This window comes from Coloeus monedula (assembly GCF_965178545.1).
Source record: "Coloeus monedula genome assembly, chromosome: 4".
Classification (NCBI taxonomy): Eukaryota; Metazoa; Chordata; class Aves; order Passeriformes; family Corvidae; genus Coloeus; species Coloeus monedula.
This window is the reverse complement of record NC_138784.1, coordinates 16,875,663-16,888,992: the sequence shown is the minus strand read 5'-3', so window position 1 is coordinate 16,888,992 and position 13,330 is coordinate 16,875,663. Positions and strand designations below refer to the sequence as shown.

The following is a 13,330-nucleotide window of genomic DNA, read 5'->3' as shown; positions in this document are numbered from 1 at the left end:
TAATTAACAAAATGGCCAATTTTGGCAGAAGGACAACTTTGTCTCAGAAGCAAGGTGAAGGAAACATTCAGAAGTTAAAAGTATGGTATAGAACAACATAGAAAGGCAAAAATATAGGAAAAAAAAGTTCTGTTAATACAAAAAATGACGACTATAGAAAATGCATAAGTGGTGTGACTACAGAAAGCAAAATGAGGAGTGCAACAATGCTGATGCACATCTAGAGATGGTAAAACAGCACAGAAATGGCAGAAATGCTAAAAACCTCTATTTCCTCCTTAGAAAGATTAAGGAAGAGGCACTTTTCTCATCAAGTAGAAAAAAAAAAGCAGCACTTTTCACTCCATTAGTCAGTAATGAAAATGGTAAGCATTTTAAAATTAGGATATTTAGAGAACTTTTATAGGACAGCTTTTGAATACCTGGCTAAAGAAATTCCATGAATGTTAATTCTTAATCACAGAATCATAGAAAGGCTTGGGTCGGAAGGGACCTTAAAGATCATCTAGTTCCAATCTCCTCCCTGCCATAGGCAGGGACATCTTCCACTAGATCAGGATTATAAGGAAATTAGAGGATCATACCAACATTCGAAAAGGACAAGAAAGGGGACTGGGTTGCCCAGGTCATGAGGCTGCTCTTCCCGTGACAAGCACGGAAAATGTGACAGAAAATTAATCAGGGAAGGATGACAGAATAACAATTTGTTCAATGCTTGGCAGAATCTGCTCTTCTAGAAAACAGGCCGAGCCAGACAAACTCAATTTCTTCCTTCGATGGCATTACACGTTTGGCATATAAATGCAATCACATAATTGTCATTTACTCAGATGTTTGCACAGAGTCTGATTTAGCACCTCCTGGCACTGATTAAAAATTAGCATAAATCAAGCACTGGGAAAGCTCATGTCTAGTGGGATTGGCAGTGGCCAAAGGGGTGCCAGGGGAAGTGTAGCAGGGTCAGGTGCCCATCTGTGTGCCTCAGGGGCTCCCCTGGGCACGCACCCCTCTCCGGGTTTGGGGCACAAAGGTGAGTGACCAACTCACCAACTTCACCAGTATCAAGAGACCAAGAGAACACTTGTGCTGAAAGACTGAGATTGTGCAGGTAAATTTGCCAAGGCAGATATATTTATGCAGCTGAATAACCATCCTTGAAAACAAGCAGCAGGAGGGAAGCAAAAGTTACGAGGGTAAGGACTGGCAAGGAGCACAGGAGACATGCGCCCTGAATTTGGAGTAGAGAAACAATCTCCCTAAGTGGTTTGGAGACAAACATTTGTGGCTCCCAAACTCTTCCTTTCATCTCCTTTCAGTAAAACCAGATTTTGACATTTGTCCCAGTTCACAGCCTGGTCAGGGCTGTGAGTGAAGACACCCGGCTTTCAGCTCTTTATGTAAACCTACACCTTCTCCCAAGAGTAAAACCAACTTGGTTTTACTAACTTCAACGCATGCTCTTATGAAGTAAGGCTGCTGACTGGACGTGTCACACCACCCTTCCCTGGCAAAACCAAAGAATAAGGCTCTACGTAGACTTGCCATCAGCTTTTAACGAGGATAACCGCTTTTCTCGTTTCATTATTAGATTTAAGCATATAACTACAAAGCTGCTAACGGGGGGGCGGGGGGGAATGAGAGGAAGTCACAGCGAAAACGTTCTTGACTCAAGAGGGTGTGACCCTCTCATGGTGTGTGGCATTTCGGATTGTAGTGTGCACAGAGCCATGACGCTTGTGGCTCACTTCCAGCTCAGGCTATTCTGTGATTCCGTAATTCCATGACCGCGGGGACAGCACCCCACCAGCCTCCACTGCGTGCAGAGGAGGAGAAAGAGCACCAGAAAACAGAGGGTGAGGAAGCAGATCCCTCCCTTCGCCGCCTGTCCCGCCCCTCGCGTCACCCGTGCGCGCCGCCGCTTCTCCGGCAGCGCCGCCGCTCCTCGGGCCGTGGGTCAGCGCGGGGTGAGCGGGGCCGAGCGGGGCAGGAGTGGGGCTGCCGGGCTCCGGGCTGCCGGGCTCCGGGCTGCCGGGCGGGGCCGTGTCCCTGGGAGCCGCAGCCCTTGGGCGCGTCCCGGCGCTGCCCTCCCGCGGGGAAGCGGGGCCGGCGCGGCCTGACCTCCGTGGCGGCCTGGTCTTCCCCGTGTGCTCGTGGGAAAGCCAGAAGGAACGCGGGGAAAAGAGCGTTCTCCTGGCGTGTTCCAAGTGAGAAGGGAGCGGTGTGAAGCAAGCTGGTGGATCGGGAATAAAAAATAACCTAGCCCAGGACGGGAGAGCTTGGCTTTGGGTGGGAGTAGGGAGCCGGGAGCAGGTGGAGCGGCAGCACTGAACACTGGTTTTGGTGTAGGTGTGTTAATCCCCAGAGGGCGATCCTGAAGATATCATTGCTGAAGGTGACAATAACAAAACTGCTCTGGTAACATCTCACGGAATTACCCTAGAACAGGCTTTGGATAGCTCTGGCTCTTGGGAGTCTGCAGCCTTTGCTTCGCTTCTCTCTCAAACATTGTTAGGGTTAATGGAGGTCTCCAGCCTTGGCTTGGGATGTTAAGATTCCTTTAGCGATTCAGAAGTGAAAATCAGGTTCCTCAGACCACAGGGTTGCACTGTTCAGGAGCTAAAGGTGTTTTCATTTTAAGGCTGCAGTAAGCAGAGATTAAGCAAGCAGTGTGTTTGAGTCTGGTGGTGAAGAGGTGCTTTCCAAGTCCTGTGATGAAGAGGTTGGGGGACAATTTGTTGCTTTGTCTCTGAATGTAGGAGTTAGTTCTGAAACAGATGATTTAGCAAAACTTAGTGATTTTTTTCCCCCTGTACGAGATGCTGAAGTTGAAGTGCTGCCCTGCAATCATTTAAGAGCTTGTTTTCTCACACTAGGCCTACTGCCTTAGCTTGAGGTTTCTGATGCTTTGCCTTCCCTTTTGTTACTTTTCCCATTATTCTCTCTTCTCAAGTTACTTGTATTATTTTCATGCTTGATATTTTTTTTTCCTGCTTCCTTTAGAGTGCTTTGCTAACAGGAGTAAATCAAAGCAGGTCCTTCAATGGGCAGATATATGTAAGTGAGGTTAAGAATACTTCAGATTTGTGTTATTAAACAGCAGGCTCTGTTTAATCATACTGAAGTGGACTTAGCACTGTCTGTCTGATTACTCTTATCCATGCTCTTTAATTTGTTATGCTCATCTTCTGGAATCAGCTGTGCAATGTACTTTAAAACAAGAATTTTAAACTTTAACCTCAGTGTAATGCTCTTGAACGAACCTGCTTAATTTGTCTGAAGACTTACGTTGTCACTCATTCAAAAATGCAAAGTACAGACAAGATACAGCTACAAATACAGGATTATGGGATTCCTGTTCTTGTCTACTAGAACCCATTCTGCAAAGAAGGAGTAAAGAAGACTTAAAATGGGGAGAGTTAGAAAAGCTGAGAGAACACCCTTCTCACACTAAGAGAGTGGATGATGTCTGGTGGCCTAATAACAATTGTTTTGTCTTCAGGGCATTTTTGTTGCAGAGGTCTTCAGGTGGGAGATGACTAAAAGAGAATGGGAAGCTGCTGATGGATTGTCTTGGAAAAAAGAATATTTTTTCATGGGAAAACTACTTTTTTCCTTTCAAAAAGAATAGTTATCATGAGAGACTGAAAAGAGAATGGAGAAAAAGCTGATGGAGATTATCAAGGGAAGGGACTTGAGATGGGAAAGATCTGTGATTCATATAAAGAAACATGATTTATTTATAGGCCATTGTTGTTAGATGGATTATAACAATATTTTAAATAGGGTGAGAAATTTTCATGAGGAAAAACTTCCAGGTTGTTTTCTCTGTATGTTCAAGTGGTGCCTTACCTTGTGTGTAGTCGGTGTATCGCATAGGTGCTGTTTTTGGCAGAGCTCACGCTGTAATTGTTCTGTGGCTGGAGTTTAAAGGTTGTCTTGAGCAAGCTGAGAGGGATCTGCTAATAAACCATGCTAGCCATGGCAAATTGTGGTGCAGTGTAGTTACTTTTATAGTTGGTATTGCTGTCTGTAGGCTGGGAATTGTACCTGAATTCATGTCGATGTTCTTTATGTGCAGGATTACGTACTAAGGATTAGACTGACTTTATGCAAGGAATGTGTGATGTCAAATGAGTGATCAGTGTATGATACATTCTTTTGTTTGCCTTAATTCTGGGATGACTTGTTCTACTCAGCCATCTTAAGAGTTGTGGCTCTGTTTTGCAGGAAGGTCCATCTGTCTGTGGGAGCCCACCGTTCCTGGGGAGATGTCCAATGTTTCCAGCTATGCCCTTCGGATGGCCCGGCTGAGTGCCCAGATATTCGGTGATGTTGTCAGGCCAACTGACTCCAAATCCATGAAAGTGGTGAAGCTGTTCAGTGAGCAGCCCCTGGCCAAGCAGGAGGAGGTGTACAACTGGTACCCCCCTCACAACACCTACTACGCGCTCATGAAGAAACTCCGCTTCCTTGGGCTCTACAGGTGCTTCCTGGGCTTGTAGGGTGGGAGCAGGACTGAACTGGGAAAGGGGTGGGTGGGAGTCTTGTTACAGTTGTTTTCCTCAAGGGAAAGAGGAGAAATGTTTAGTTCTGAATATGGTACATGTGGAAATAGGCACTTGATTGTTGCATGGAGGGCAAGGAGAGCTAAGTGATTGCTGTGTAATTTTTACCAGAATTGGAATCTTTTGTGAGAAAGACTTGAGGTGTAGTTGTGGGCAAGCAGTTACCTAAGAAATAGTTCCTGCTTTGGCTTTGTGGGGAAGAGAAAAAAGCTTTCCCATAGACAAGAGATGGGTCTGTAGTTCTGAATATGGCAAACGAATGTGCTACAAAGAGGTGATGTTAACACCAGTCTTACCATATATTTCTCAATCACTCCACAGGTAATAAATGAAACTTAGAAGAGAAGAAAAGTCTCTGTTAGGCCAGAGGGCCTTTTTATTCTTTAAAATAAATTAAGTTAAATTCAATTCAAGGGTGATTTAAATAGTCTTGTTAATTCCAGCTTCATCCAAACTAGTTGTCTAATTTCTAAATGAATTTCCGCAGTCTGTGGCAGGGAGAATTGCACTGCTGAATAACATTAGCAGGAGTCAAATGTAGTTCTTTCACTTCAACCAGGTAGCACTAAAAATATCCTTAAAAGTGAGACTGCAAACCCTGTATAGTCGAAACAGATTACCTGTTGCTAGTATGACAATACTAACCATGAAGGATTGCATCCAGGATGCTCTTGCTGTAGGTGGGTGTGCCAACACTTTCTAGAATGGCTGTTTGTTTAGGAAGAAAGCCTCAATGTGATGCTAATGTTCTTGACTCTTCTCCTTCCCCTATTAAGTTCCTTCTCTAGCTGCTGTGTATACAGAGAGTTGCTAGAGGATCAGGCTTGCAGCTCAGAAATGTGTAGTGAAGAATCATAGACTAATGGGGCCGGTAATAAACCACAACTTTTTTGTTTCTATTTAGAGAAGTCGTGTTTAAAATAGCAGTGCAGCTATCTTAGGCCACAGAGGATGCAGTTATGATTTTTGAAAGTCACTTTGCACTAAAAAATACAGGGACAGATTAATAGAACTTATTAGAACATGATTGAGGATTAATTATCTCTGCCAGCTCCTTCATCCTCCTTCCTGTTTTACTCTCTTATGAAGATTCTACCGGTACTGATGCCCTCTTCATAACTCCTTCCTGAAGTCACCTGAGAGCAGTGCCATGTGCTGTAATTACTGCTCAGCATGGCCCTGTTTCCTTAGGAGCTAATGACCTCAACACAGGAACACAATGTGCTGTGGCTACACTGCTGAGCTGGATAACAAGGGGGAAATTCTTATTCTTGTCTCTTGCTGATTTTTGCATTTTACTGCTCATTTAAACAAAGGGGATCAATACATGCAATTGAAATAATACATCTGTGCACACACCATATGTTCCTGAAAAGGACAGCCCTCTTAGTTCTGAAGGTATCAGAGGAAATCTCTCATGTTATTATTCAGTGATACTGCCAGCAATAACGTGGAATACATTGCAGCAAGCTTCAGTATGGACTTCTTGGTTTCAAAAAGTTTTGGGTTTTGTTTTCTTTATTAGCATATAGTTCAAAGAACCTTTCATATCTCTGCATCCCAAGAAAAAGAGTAAACTTTTTTCTCTCTTCACCATCTAGGGATGAGCATCAGGACTTTAAGGAGGAGATGAGACGGTTGAAAAAGCTCCGTGGGAAGGAAAAACCAAAGAAGGGGGAAGGAAAGAGAGCTCTCAAGAAGAAATAGTGCTGTTTGAACAGTGTAACTGACTGCTCTGGAAGTGCTGGGCAACAGCTGGAGAAGGCTTGGCATGTGAGCTGCGTGTGGGGCACAAGAAACACACTGTGAAATAGTGGACTCCACCTTGGGAATGCACTTGGGTCTTTGAAGTTTTACTGGGTTTGAATTTCTGTACTTTAAATATACTGTATATTGTAACAGTAATAAAAAAGTGCTCAGTGTTTTTCTCAGAACTGTTGTAGCTATTTCAGTTTTTCTTGATGTGGCAATCTGTTTGCTTTTCATTGTCTGTTTTGCTTTCTTGTATTACTACCAGCACAATTCTGCATGTGGCCACAAAAAACCCCAAGGATTCCCTCTTCTGCTGCTGCTTGTCAGTCTTACCTGTTATAATGAGTTTCATTTCAGGTAGCTCTAGTGCTAATTTTTTTTTTTCAAGTTTTTTTAAGTTGCTGTTACTGTTGTTCTCTGCTTTTCACTGGACAATACTTCACAGACCACTGCTTGCCCACAGCACTCTCCTCGTACCCTGAAGTTTTAGATACTACAACAGAAGAGGCTGAAATACTAATTCACTAAATCCATATAATAATGGAACTATTATATGCAATAGAAATTTAAAATAGTTTTATTACAGTAAACTAATTTTGATTGCCTGGAAGACATGTACGAAACACTACGTAAGATGATGAACATTTTTATTAGCCTGCAGTAGGGGTTTTATCACTAGGCTTCTTTGGTTACTAATATTAATGATCAGTGGATCTACATAAATTTGTAACACCAAGGTTATTAACTGAAGAGGTGCTGATTGTGTTAAAAGGTATTTCTGGTGAGCTGCATAGTTCTTGTTCAGTGTCCTTACTTCATGTTACCTGCTTTTCTAAGCTCTAAGAGAAGCTGATTTTAGGAAATCTGCAGTGTTGTGGGAGAAGCACACCTGAGTTCTTACAACAGCCAAAAAATGCTGTAGAAGTTAATATTTTATATGTATCTGCTCTGTACTGCAGTAGTAAGTTTCTCTCTAGTTTAAAATCCTTTTAGTAACTTAGAGCTTTTGCTCAGTTCTAATGTGCTTAAGACATTTTTGTGTTCCATGTGTTGTCTGTAGGTTGTGACCTGTGTGGTACTGAAGTACCCAGAGCCTGTGATGGGCCCTCTCAGAAGTTCTTGGTTCCTGGGACATGTGCATGCAGCTGAGGGGAAGGGGTCTGGTTCCCTTGAATTCATCTTTGGCAAGAAGGGCAGCATGGAATTGCATAATAGGAGAGGGAATACCCAAGTAGAAAGGTTGCTACTGCCTGACGCTGTCAGGCCATCAGTGTGAGGGGTGAAGTTTTTCAGGTGCTTTGGTGAAGAGAAAGACCCATTCTGAACCTGTTCAGCAGAGCTACTGCAGCAGCTCTGCACAGCTCTTGATGCCTTCTAAAATTAAATCCAAGATAAATAAAAATGTTTTCCCTGCTACTTAAGATGAAAAGTCAGCAGCATCTCTTCTGGTGCTGTGAAACACTTAAAGCTTTCATGGTATAAACAGGCAAGTGACCAAAAGTGTGCATGCATCAAAAAGGGAATTGTGGCTCTGTAAAGGAAGTATGCATGGCCTTAAACTTTGTGTGTGTGGGGAGACTCGGTTATGAGTACATATACAACAATATATAAAATACAACATGGTGAAACTGATGGAAGTGCCTGTGAAGTAAGAGATGTGAGACAAATGGGCTGAATTGTTGATTTTCATATTTTTTTCTGCAGCATTTACAAAAGCAAACTGATGGAGGAAAAAAAAAACCAACCCACTTTCTGAAAAAGTCTGAGAGAGGTTGCCCTGCCTAATTTTTCATGATTTTTCTTCTGTAGTACTCATTTGCTAGAACTTGATCTTTTAAAAAATGGCCATTCCCTTCCCCTAAGACTTCACCCTAAAATAATGATGACTCAGCCAGTATTGGAGCATATCCTAGTGTTAGTATAATCCATTGCTTGCTGGGAGCATTAGCATAACTATTTTCTTTCAGAAAATACAGCCTTCTGCTCTCCATAGCTGGGATAGAAACAGGCACTTTCCTGCCTCCCTTCTAAGCTGTGCTCTGTCGTTTAGGAATAGGCATACCCTGAAGAAGGCTACATTTTTTGAATCCCAGGGACTAGACAGATTGGGAGCCAATCCTGAAGCATCACACGAGGTGTATTTAGGAGAGGAAGAAGAGTTCCAGCCACATGCTGAAGGGTAAGGATAGGAACACTTATGCTTTACAGCTATTGGTATAATGGTGTTTTATGTACATCCATTTTATGTACAAATGACCCAGTTCAATTAGATCTTTATTTTTGGCTTTCCCCTTAAAATGTTTTTTTTCACCATTGAAACTGCTGTGTCTTATTACAAGATTCACTCTTTTCCTGATGGTATGAACTGACTGCCCTTAGAAGATGTTTAGATCGATGTTTTAATTCTTGATCGGAATAAACCTGGTTAGCTGACCTCCAAGGGACTAACAGAGTAAAAACTAACCTCTTCCCAATCCTGAGCAGCTTTATTAAGTGCCACTGTTTCCTTATTTTGCAGTGCCTTAGCTATGCCTGTCTTTAATTAGACTCTGCTATGATGTATTCATAGCTGCTGAGCACTGCTGTGATAATCACAAGCTATTTTGTAAACAGGCTGACCCAGTTGCTGTATATATCCTATAGGGAGTGCAGCTATTGCCAAACCTCTTACTCTTGCAAGTCCTGCACACAGGCAGATCACTTGCATGTGACTGTACTTTGTAATGGGGGAAGGAAAAAAAAACCCTGTCTCGCTTTCTGGCAGAGGTACCAGTGTGTTTAAAATATATGTGCTCTGCTCAGAAAAGTAATAACTTGAAAAAAGTTTCCTCTAATTTGGAAAGAGTCTGTTTCTACTTCTTAAAACAGCATGCTGAGTTTACACAGCTCAGTGAAATGCACCTGAGTTACTCTAAAGTTCTAGATAAATGCTTTGTCTTGCTTGCCTTTGCTTCCCCAAGAGCAAAATTAGAATAATGATCACTTAGTGAACAGCGTCACAAGGTTAAGCTGCTTCTAGGATGGGAGTTTACCCCAGGAGAACCCTTTAAAGGGCAGCTTAGTCTGGTTGTGGTAGGACTTGTAGCTCTGTGTGTTTCAGAGAGGTGGTTGTATGCAACAGTTGAGGACATTTTTAAACACATAAGATAAGCTGTGGTATGTTACTTTGCTAGCTGTTCTGCTTTAGATGTTTAAAATGTCAAATGCTGAAAAAAAACTTGATTTGGTCAGAAAGTAAAAATTTTTAAAATCACCGTTATTTCTTAAACTATAAATATTTTTGACATTTTGAGGCATCTATGTACATCTTTGTCTACCACTTTGAGTTTGAAAGCTATTTTAGGATAATTTAAAAAAACAACAATCAACAAAGACTATGTTTTGGAAAAGAATCACAAATCTGAAAGGCTGCTTTGATGAGGGAATGACTGCTGTTGTCTGTTTTCTCTTTATTTTAAAGCAGAAAGGATAAAATGCAAGGGAAAAAATGCTATGGAAATCCCAGATCAAATCCCTTAAATTCAGTTCTCCTCTGTAACTGATTGTGGCACTTCTTGTACAATCCCTTGGCAGTAGATTCTGGAAACAAAATCCTTCAAGGGGACATTCTCTGTTCATCATCGTGATATTGAGACATGTGAGAGCAGAAACTCTTCCTGGTTAACCTCTTCTAGGGGCAGCATTGTTTCTCTAAACTGTCCAAACAACAATGGAAAATTCAAAGGTTCTAAGAAAAATTTAAGAGAAAAAAAGGGATGTATGAGGCAAGTTCGAGAAAGCAGAAATGAAAACAATACCCTTATCATAAATCCTAGAGGTGTAACTTGAATTATGTGTGTGGGCCAGCTCTTTAGAATGGATCTTTCTGTGCCTGCACAGCTGGGGTTGCATGAAAAAAGGTGCTTTTGTCTTTTCACTTCTTTCTTCTTTTTTTTCCTTGTCCTTTTCCTGAAGTGTAATAATAATAATAAAAAGAATAATAATTTCTTGATAGCAGAAAGGAAGGAACAGACAGGAAAACATCTGAAAGAATTTCTTGAGAAGGCTCAGTCACAGTAATAATGTGTTCAAGTGGGGAAGAACATAACTGTAGCCAGATGTTAGAAGGACATCACCACCACACTGGCTGGGAAGTTGGTTAGGGTTGTCCAAGGGAATAAATATGAAGTCAACAGCATAATGATCATGACATCAAAGTGTCTTTATACATACTGTGTTGAGTTATTCTGGGTGGAATACTGGGGAAAATTCCACAAAATTAAATATTTAGAAAACTGAGAAGATTCCAAGAAGTGGGTTTGGTTTATGTTTTCTGAGTCAGGCAGAGCTGGGCTGAGTCAAGTGTTATAAAATATAGCACTGGGACCACTTCTCTTCTGGAACAGGAGGAGGCAGACTGCATGACCTAATACATATTCTCATATCATAGCTAGGTCTGTGAAAAAAAATCTCACCAAGAGCTAAAAAAGGATTTTTATATCCATTAGGTTTTTTTGTCTCTGCTTGAAAGTACTTCACTTCATCCCAGGGCTCCTAAAGCTGTTTGTAAATATTTCATAGAGTTCAGAGGGTCTCTCTCACTTCACTTGTTGCTTCTGTGTGTCTGATGTTTGCCTCATGGGCTGCTTCAGTAAATAGGCTTTTAATGGTATTGGAAGCAAAAACTGCCTGAGGTCCAGAAAGTCTAAAAGCCATCCTACTGCCACACACCGTGGTGTGTTGCTGCAAATACGTAATCATCATTGCATCACATTGCTCTGTTTCCACTACAGTCTTGACTGGATAAAAGTGAGTGCGGTCATTTGACTCCCACCTTTCAAAAGCAGATCTCTAAAATGTGATTCCAGGTTAAAAACATCTCCACAAGTGGCCTCACTTTAGAAGCTGTGTAAATATTGAATATCTCCAACTGGTATCAATGGGATTTAACTCTGTAGAGCAGGCAGGTAAATCCAGTGCCAGCCTTTGGCTTGATAGTGGTCTCTTCAAGACAGGGCTGATGAAACCTCATGTCTCCAGAGACTCTGTTATGTCTGTGCATGCCAAAGGTGCTTCCCCAGTGATATTCCCCAGCTGGACTCAGTGATCCTTGTGGGTCCCTTCCAGCTCAGCACATTCTGTGATGAACAGAGTGCTGTGAGGCTGTGTGGGTGCCATGAAGAGAAGAGAGCCTCAGTGGCTTCAGGACAGCCTCATCTGTGCTGGCACTTGGGTGATGCTGACTTATTTACAACCAGCAACGGCTACGGACAAGGTGAGACATTTCTAATTTCTGTACTTGCATGCAAAGGAGCCTTTGTGCAACAGGCAGCATCAAGCTGCTGCTCAGAGTATTTCTGGAGGAGCAACAAGCAATGAGGGTATTGCACTCAGTATTGAACTGGCTGGTTAACACAGAAGTTTACTGTATTTTTTTAATTGTTTCTAAGATGTCAGAGTTTATGCTGGTTTTATATTTAAGTAAATGAGATATGACTGATGTTTCAGCTGATGTTACTTAGTATTGTGTTCAGTTTGTAGGCATAGGAGCATTTAAATGAAGGCTCCAACCTAAAGTGGTCTCCGTGTGCTTGTCTAAACTGGCACATTTATATTGGGGAGGAGCCTGGGAATGAGGCAGTGCAGATGCCACCAGACAGAGACATTTCTGGCGTGAGTGGATGCCAGGCAGTTGATGCCCAGGCTGCATGCGAGGCAGCATGTGGTATTGCTTGGCTATTGTCTGTCCTGGGCCTGTTCACTACCACTGATGAGCAGGTAAGTGTTGTTCATGAGCTCTAAACCTCACAAATACTTTCTGAATCAACAGCATAAACTGAAAAGTGAAAATTAGGCTACAGAATGTCAGAATTGTTACTGGCAACTAGAAAGTGACACTGTAGCCTCTTTATTTTTCTTCTTGTACGCTTAGTTCTGCTTATATGCTGTGATGTTTGCCAAAATACTGCTCTGTTGCTTGACACCAATAAAGCCAACAACGTGGTATGTCTCTGTTTTCAAACTCAAGTTGTTTGATAGCTTCGTCAAGTTAATTAATAAATATGATTGCCCTCTGAGGACAGATAGTAGGGTATTGACTAGGCATGCAAACCACTTAAAAATAAGAAGAAGATCTAAGCTAGAGTCATTGTCATGGTTTCACTCCAGCTGGCAGCCAAGCCCCACACAGCCACTCACTCACACCCCCACCAGTGGGATCAGGGAGAGAACTGGAAGGATAAAAGATGGAAAACTCGTGGGCTGAGATAAAGACAGTTTAATAGGGAAAGCAAAAAGCTGCACACACAAGAAAAGAAAAATAAGGAATTAATTCACTGCTTCCCATGGGCAGGCAGGCATTCAGCCATCTCCAGGAGAGCAGAGCCCCGTCACACGTAACAGTGACTTGGGAAGACAAATGCCATCACTTCAAATGTGATCCTTTCTCCTTCCTCCGTGCCTCCTTATCCCTCTTTCCCCCACCTTTATATACTGGCCATGATGTCATATGGTCTGGAACATCCCTTTGGTCAGCTGGGGTCACCTGTCCTGCCTGTGTCTCCTCCCAACCTCCCAGGCACCCCCAACTTCCTCCCTAGCCTCACAAAAAGCAGAAAAGGTCTTGGTTCTTTGTCAGCCCTGCTCAGCAATAACAAACATCTCTATATTATCAACCCTGTGCTCAGCACAAATCCAAAACACAGCCCCATACCAACCGCTGTGGAGAAAATTAACTCTCCCCCAGCCAAAACCAGTAATGTGGAACACCCCAGAGGGGGGTAACAGAATTTGTGTTCATTTACCAAAACAAATGTTTTCCAGAGAAAGAGGTCTCATTATATCAGAAAGGAATCACCACATCCGAGGGCCTTCAGCATAACAGCAAGCTTCAAGCAATCCACAGCATCGAAAACATTGAGAAGCCACTGGCCACTGCAGCAGAAATTTTGCTTTTGGCCAAGGGCATACTCGCAGGAATGAGTATAGAGCAACGTGGTTAGGAGACTGTCCCAATTCCCACTTGCTTGGTGAGC

The 13,330-nt window shown here is 42.5% G+C and overlaps 1 protein-coding gene across 2 annotated transcripts; it reads left to right on the top strand.

Annotated features, from left to right (window-relative positions):
- Window positions 1-1,908: 1,908 nt before the first annotated feature.
- Window positions 1,909-6,499, top strand: MRPS33 (mitochondrial ribosomal protein S33). 2 transcript variants are annotated; one of them, XM_082279870.1, is made up of 3 exons: window positions 1,909-1,964; window positions 4,228-4,483; window positions 6,167-6,499. In XM_082279870.1, exons 2-3 carry the CDS (start codon window positions 4,269-4,271, stop codon window positions 6,270-6,272), a joined length of 321 nt encoding a protein of 106 aa, XP_082135996.1. In that variant the 5' UTR covers window positions 1,909-1,964; window positions 4,228-4,268; the 3' UTR covers window positions 6,273-6,499. The 2 variants fall into 2 exon arrangements, with proteins under 2 accessions (XP_082135996.1, XP_082135997.1); XM_082279871.1 differs by lacking the exon at window positions 1,909-1,964 and adding an exon at window positions 1,989-2,204.
- Window positions 6,500-13,330: the final 6,831 nt, after the last annotated feature.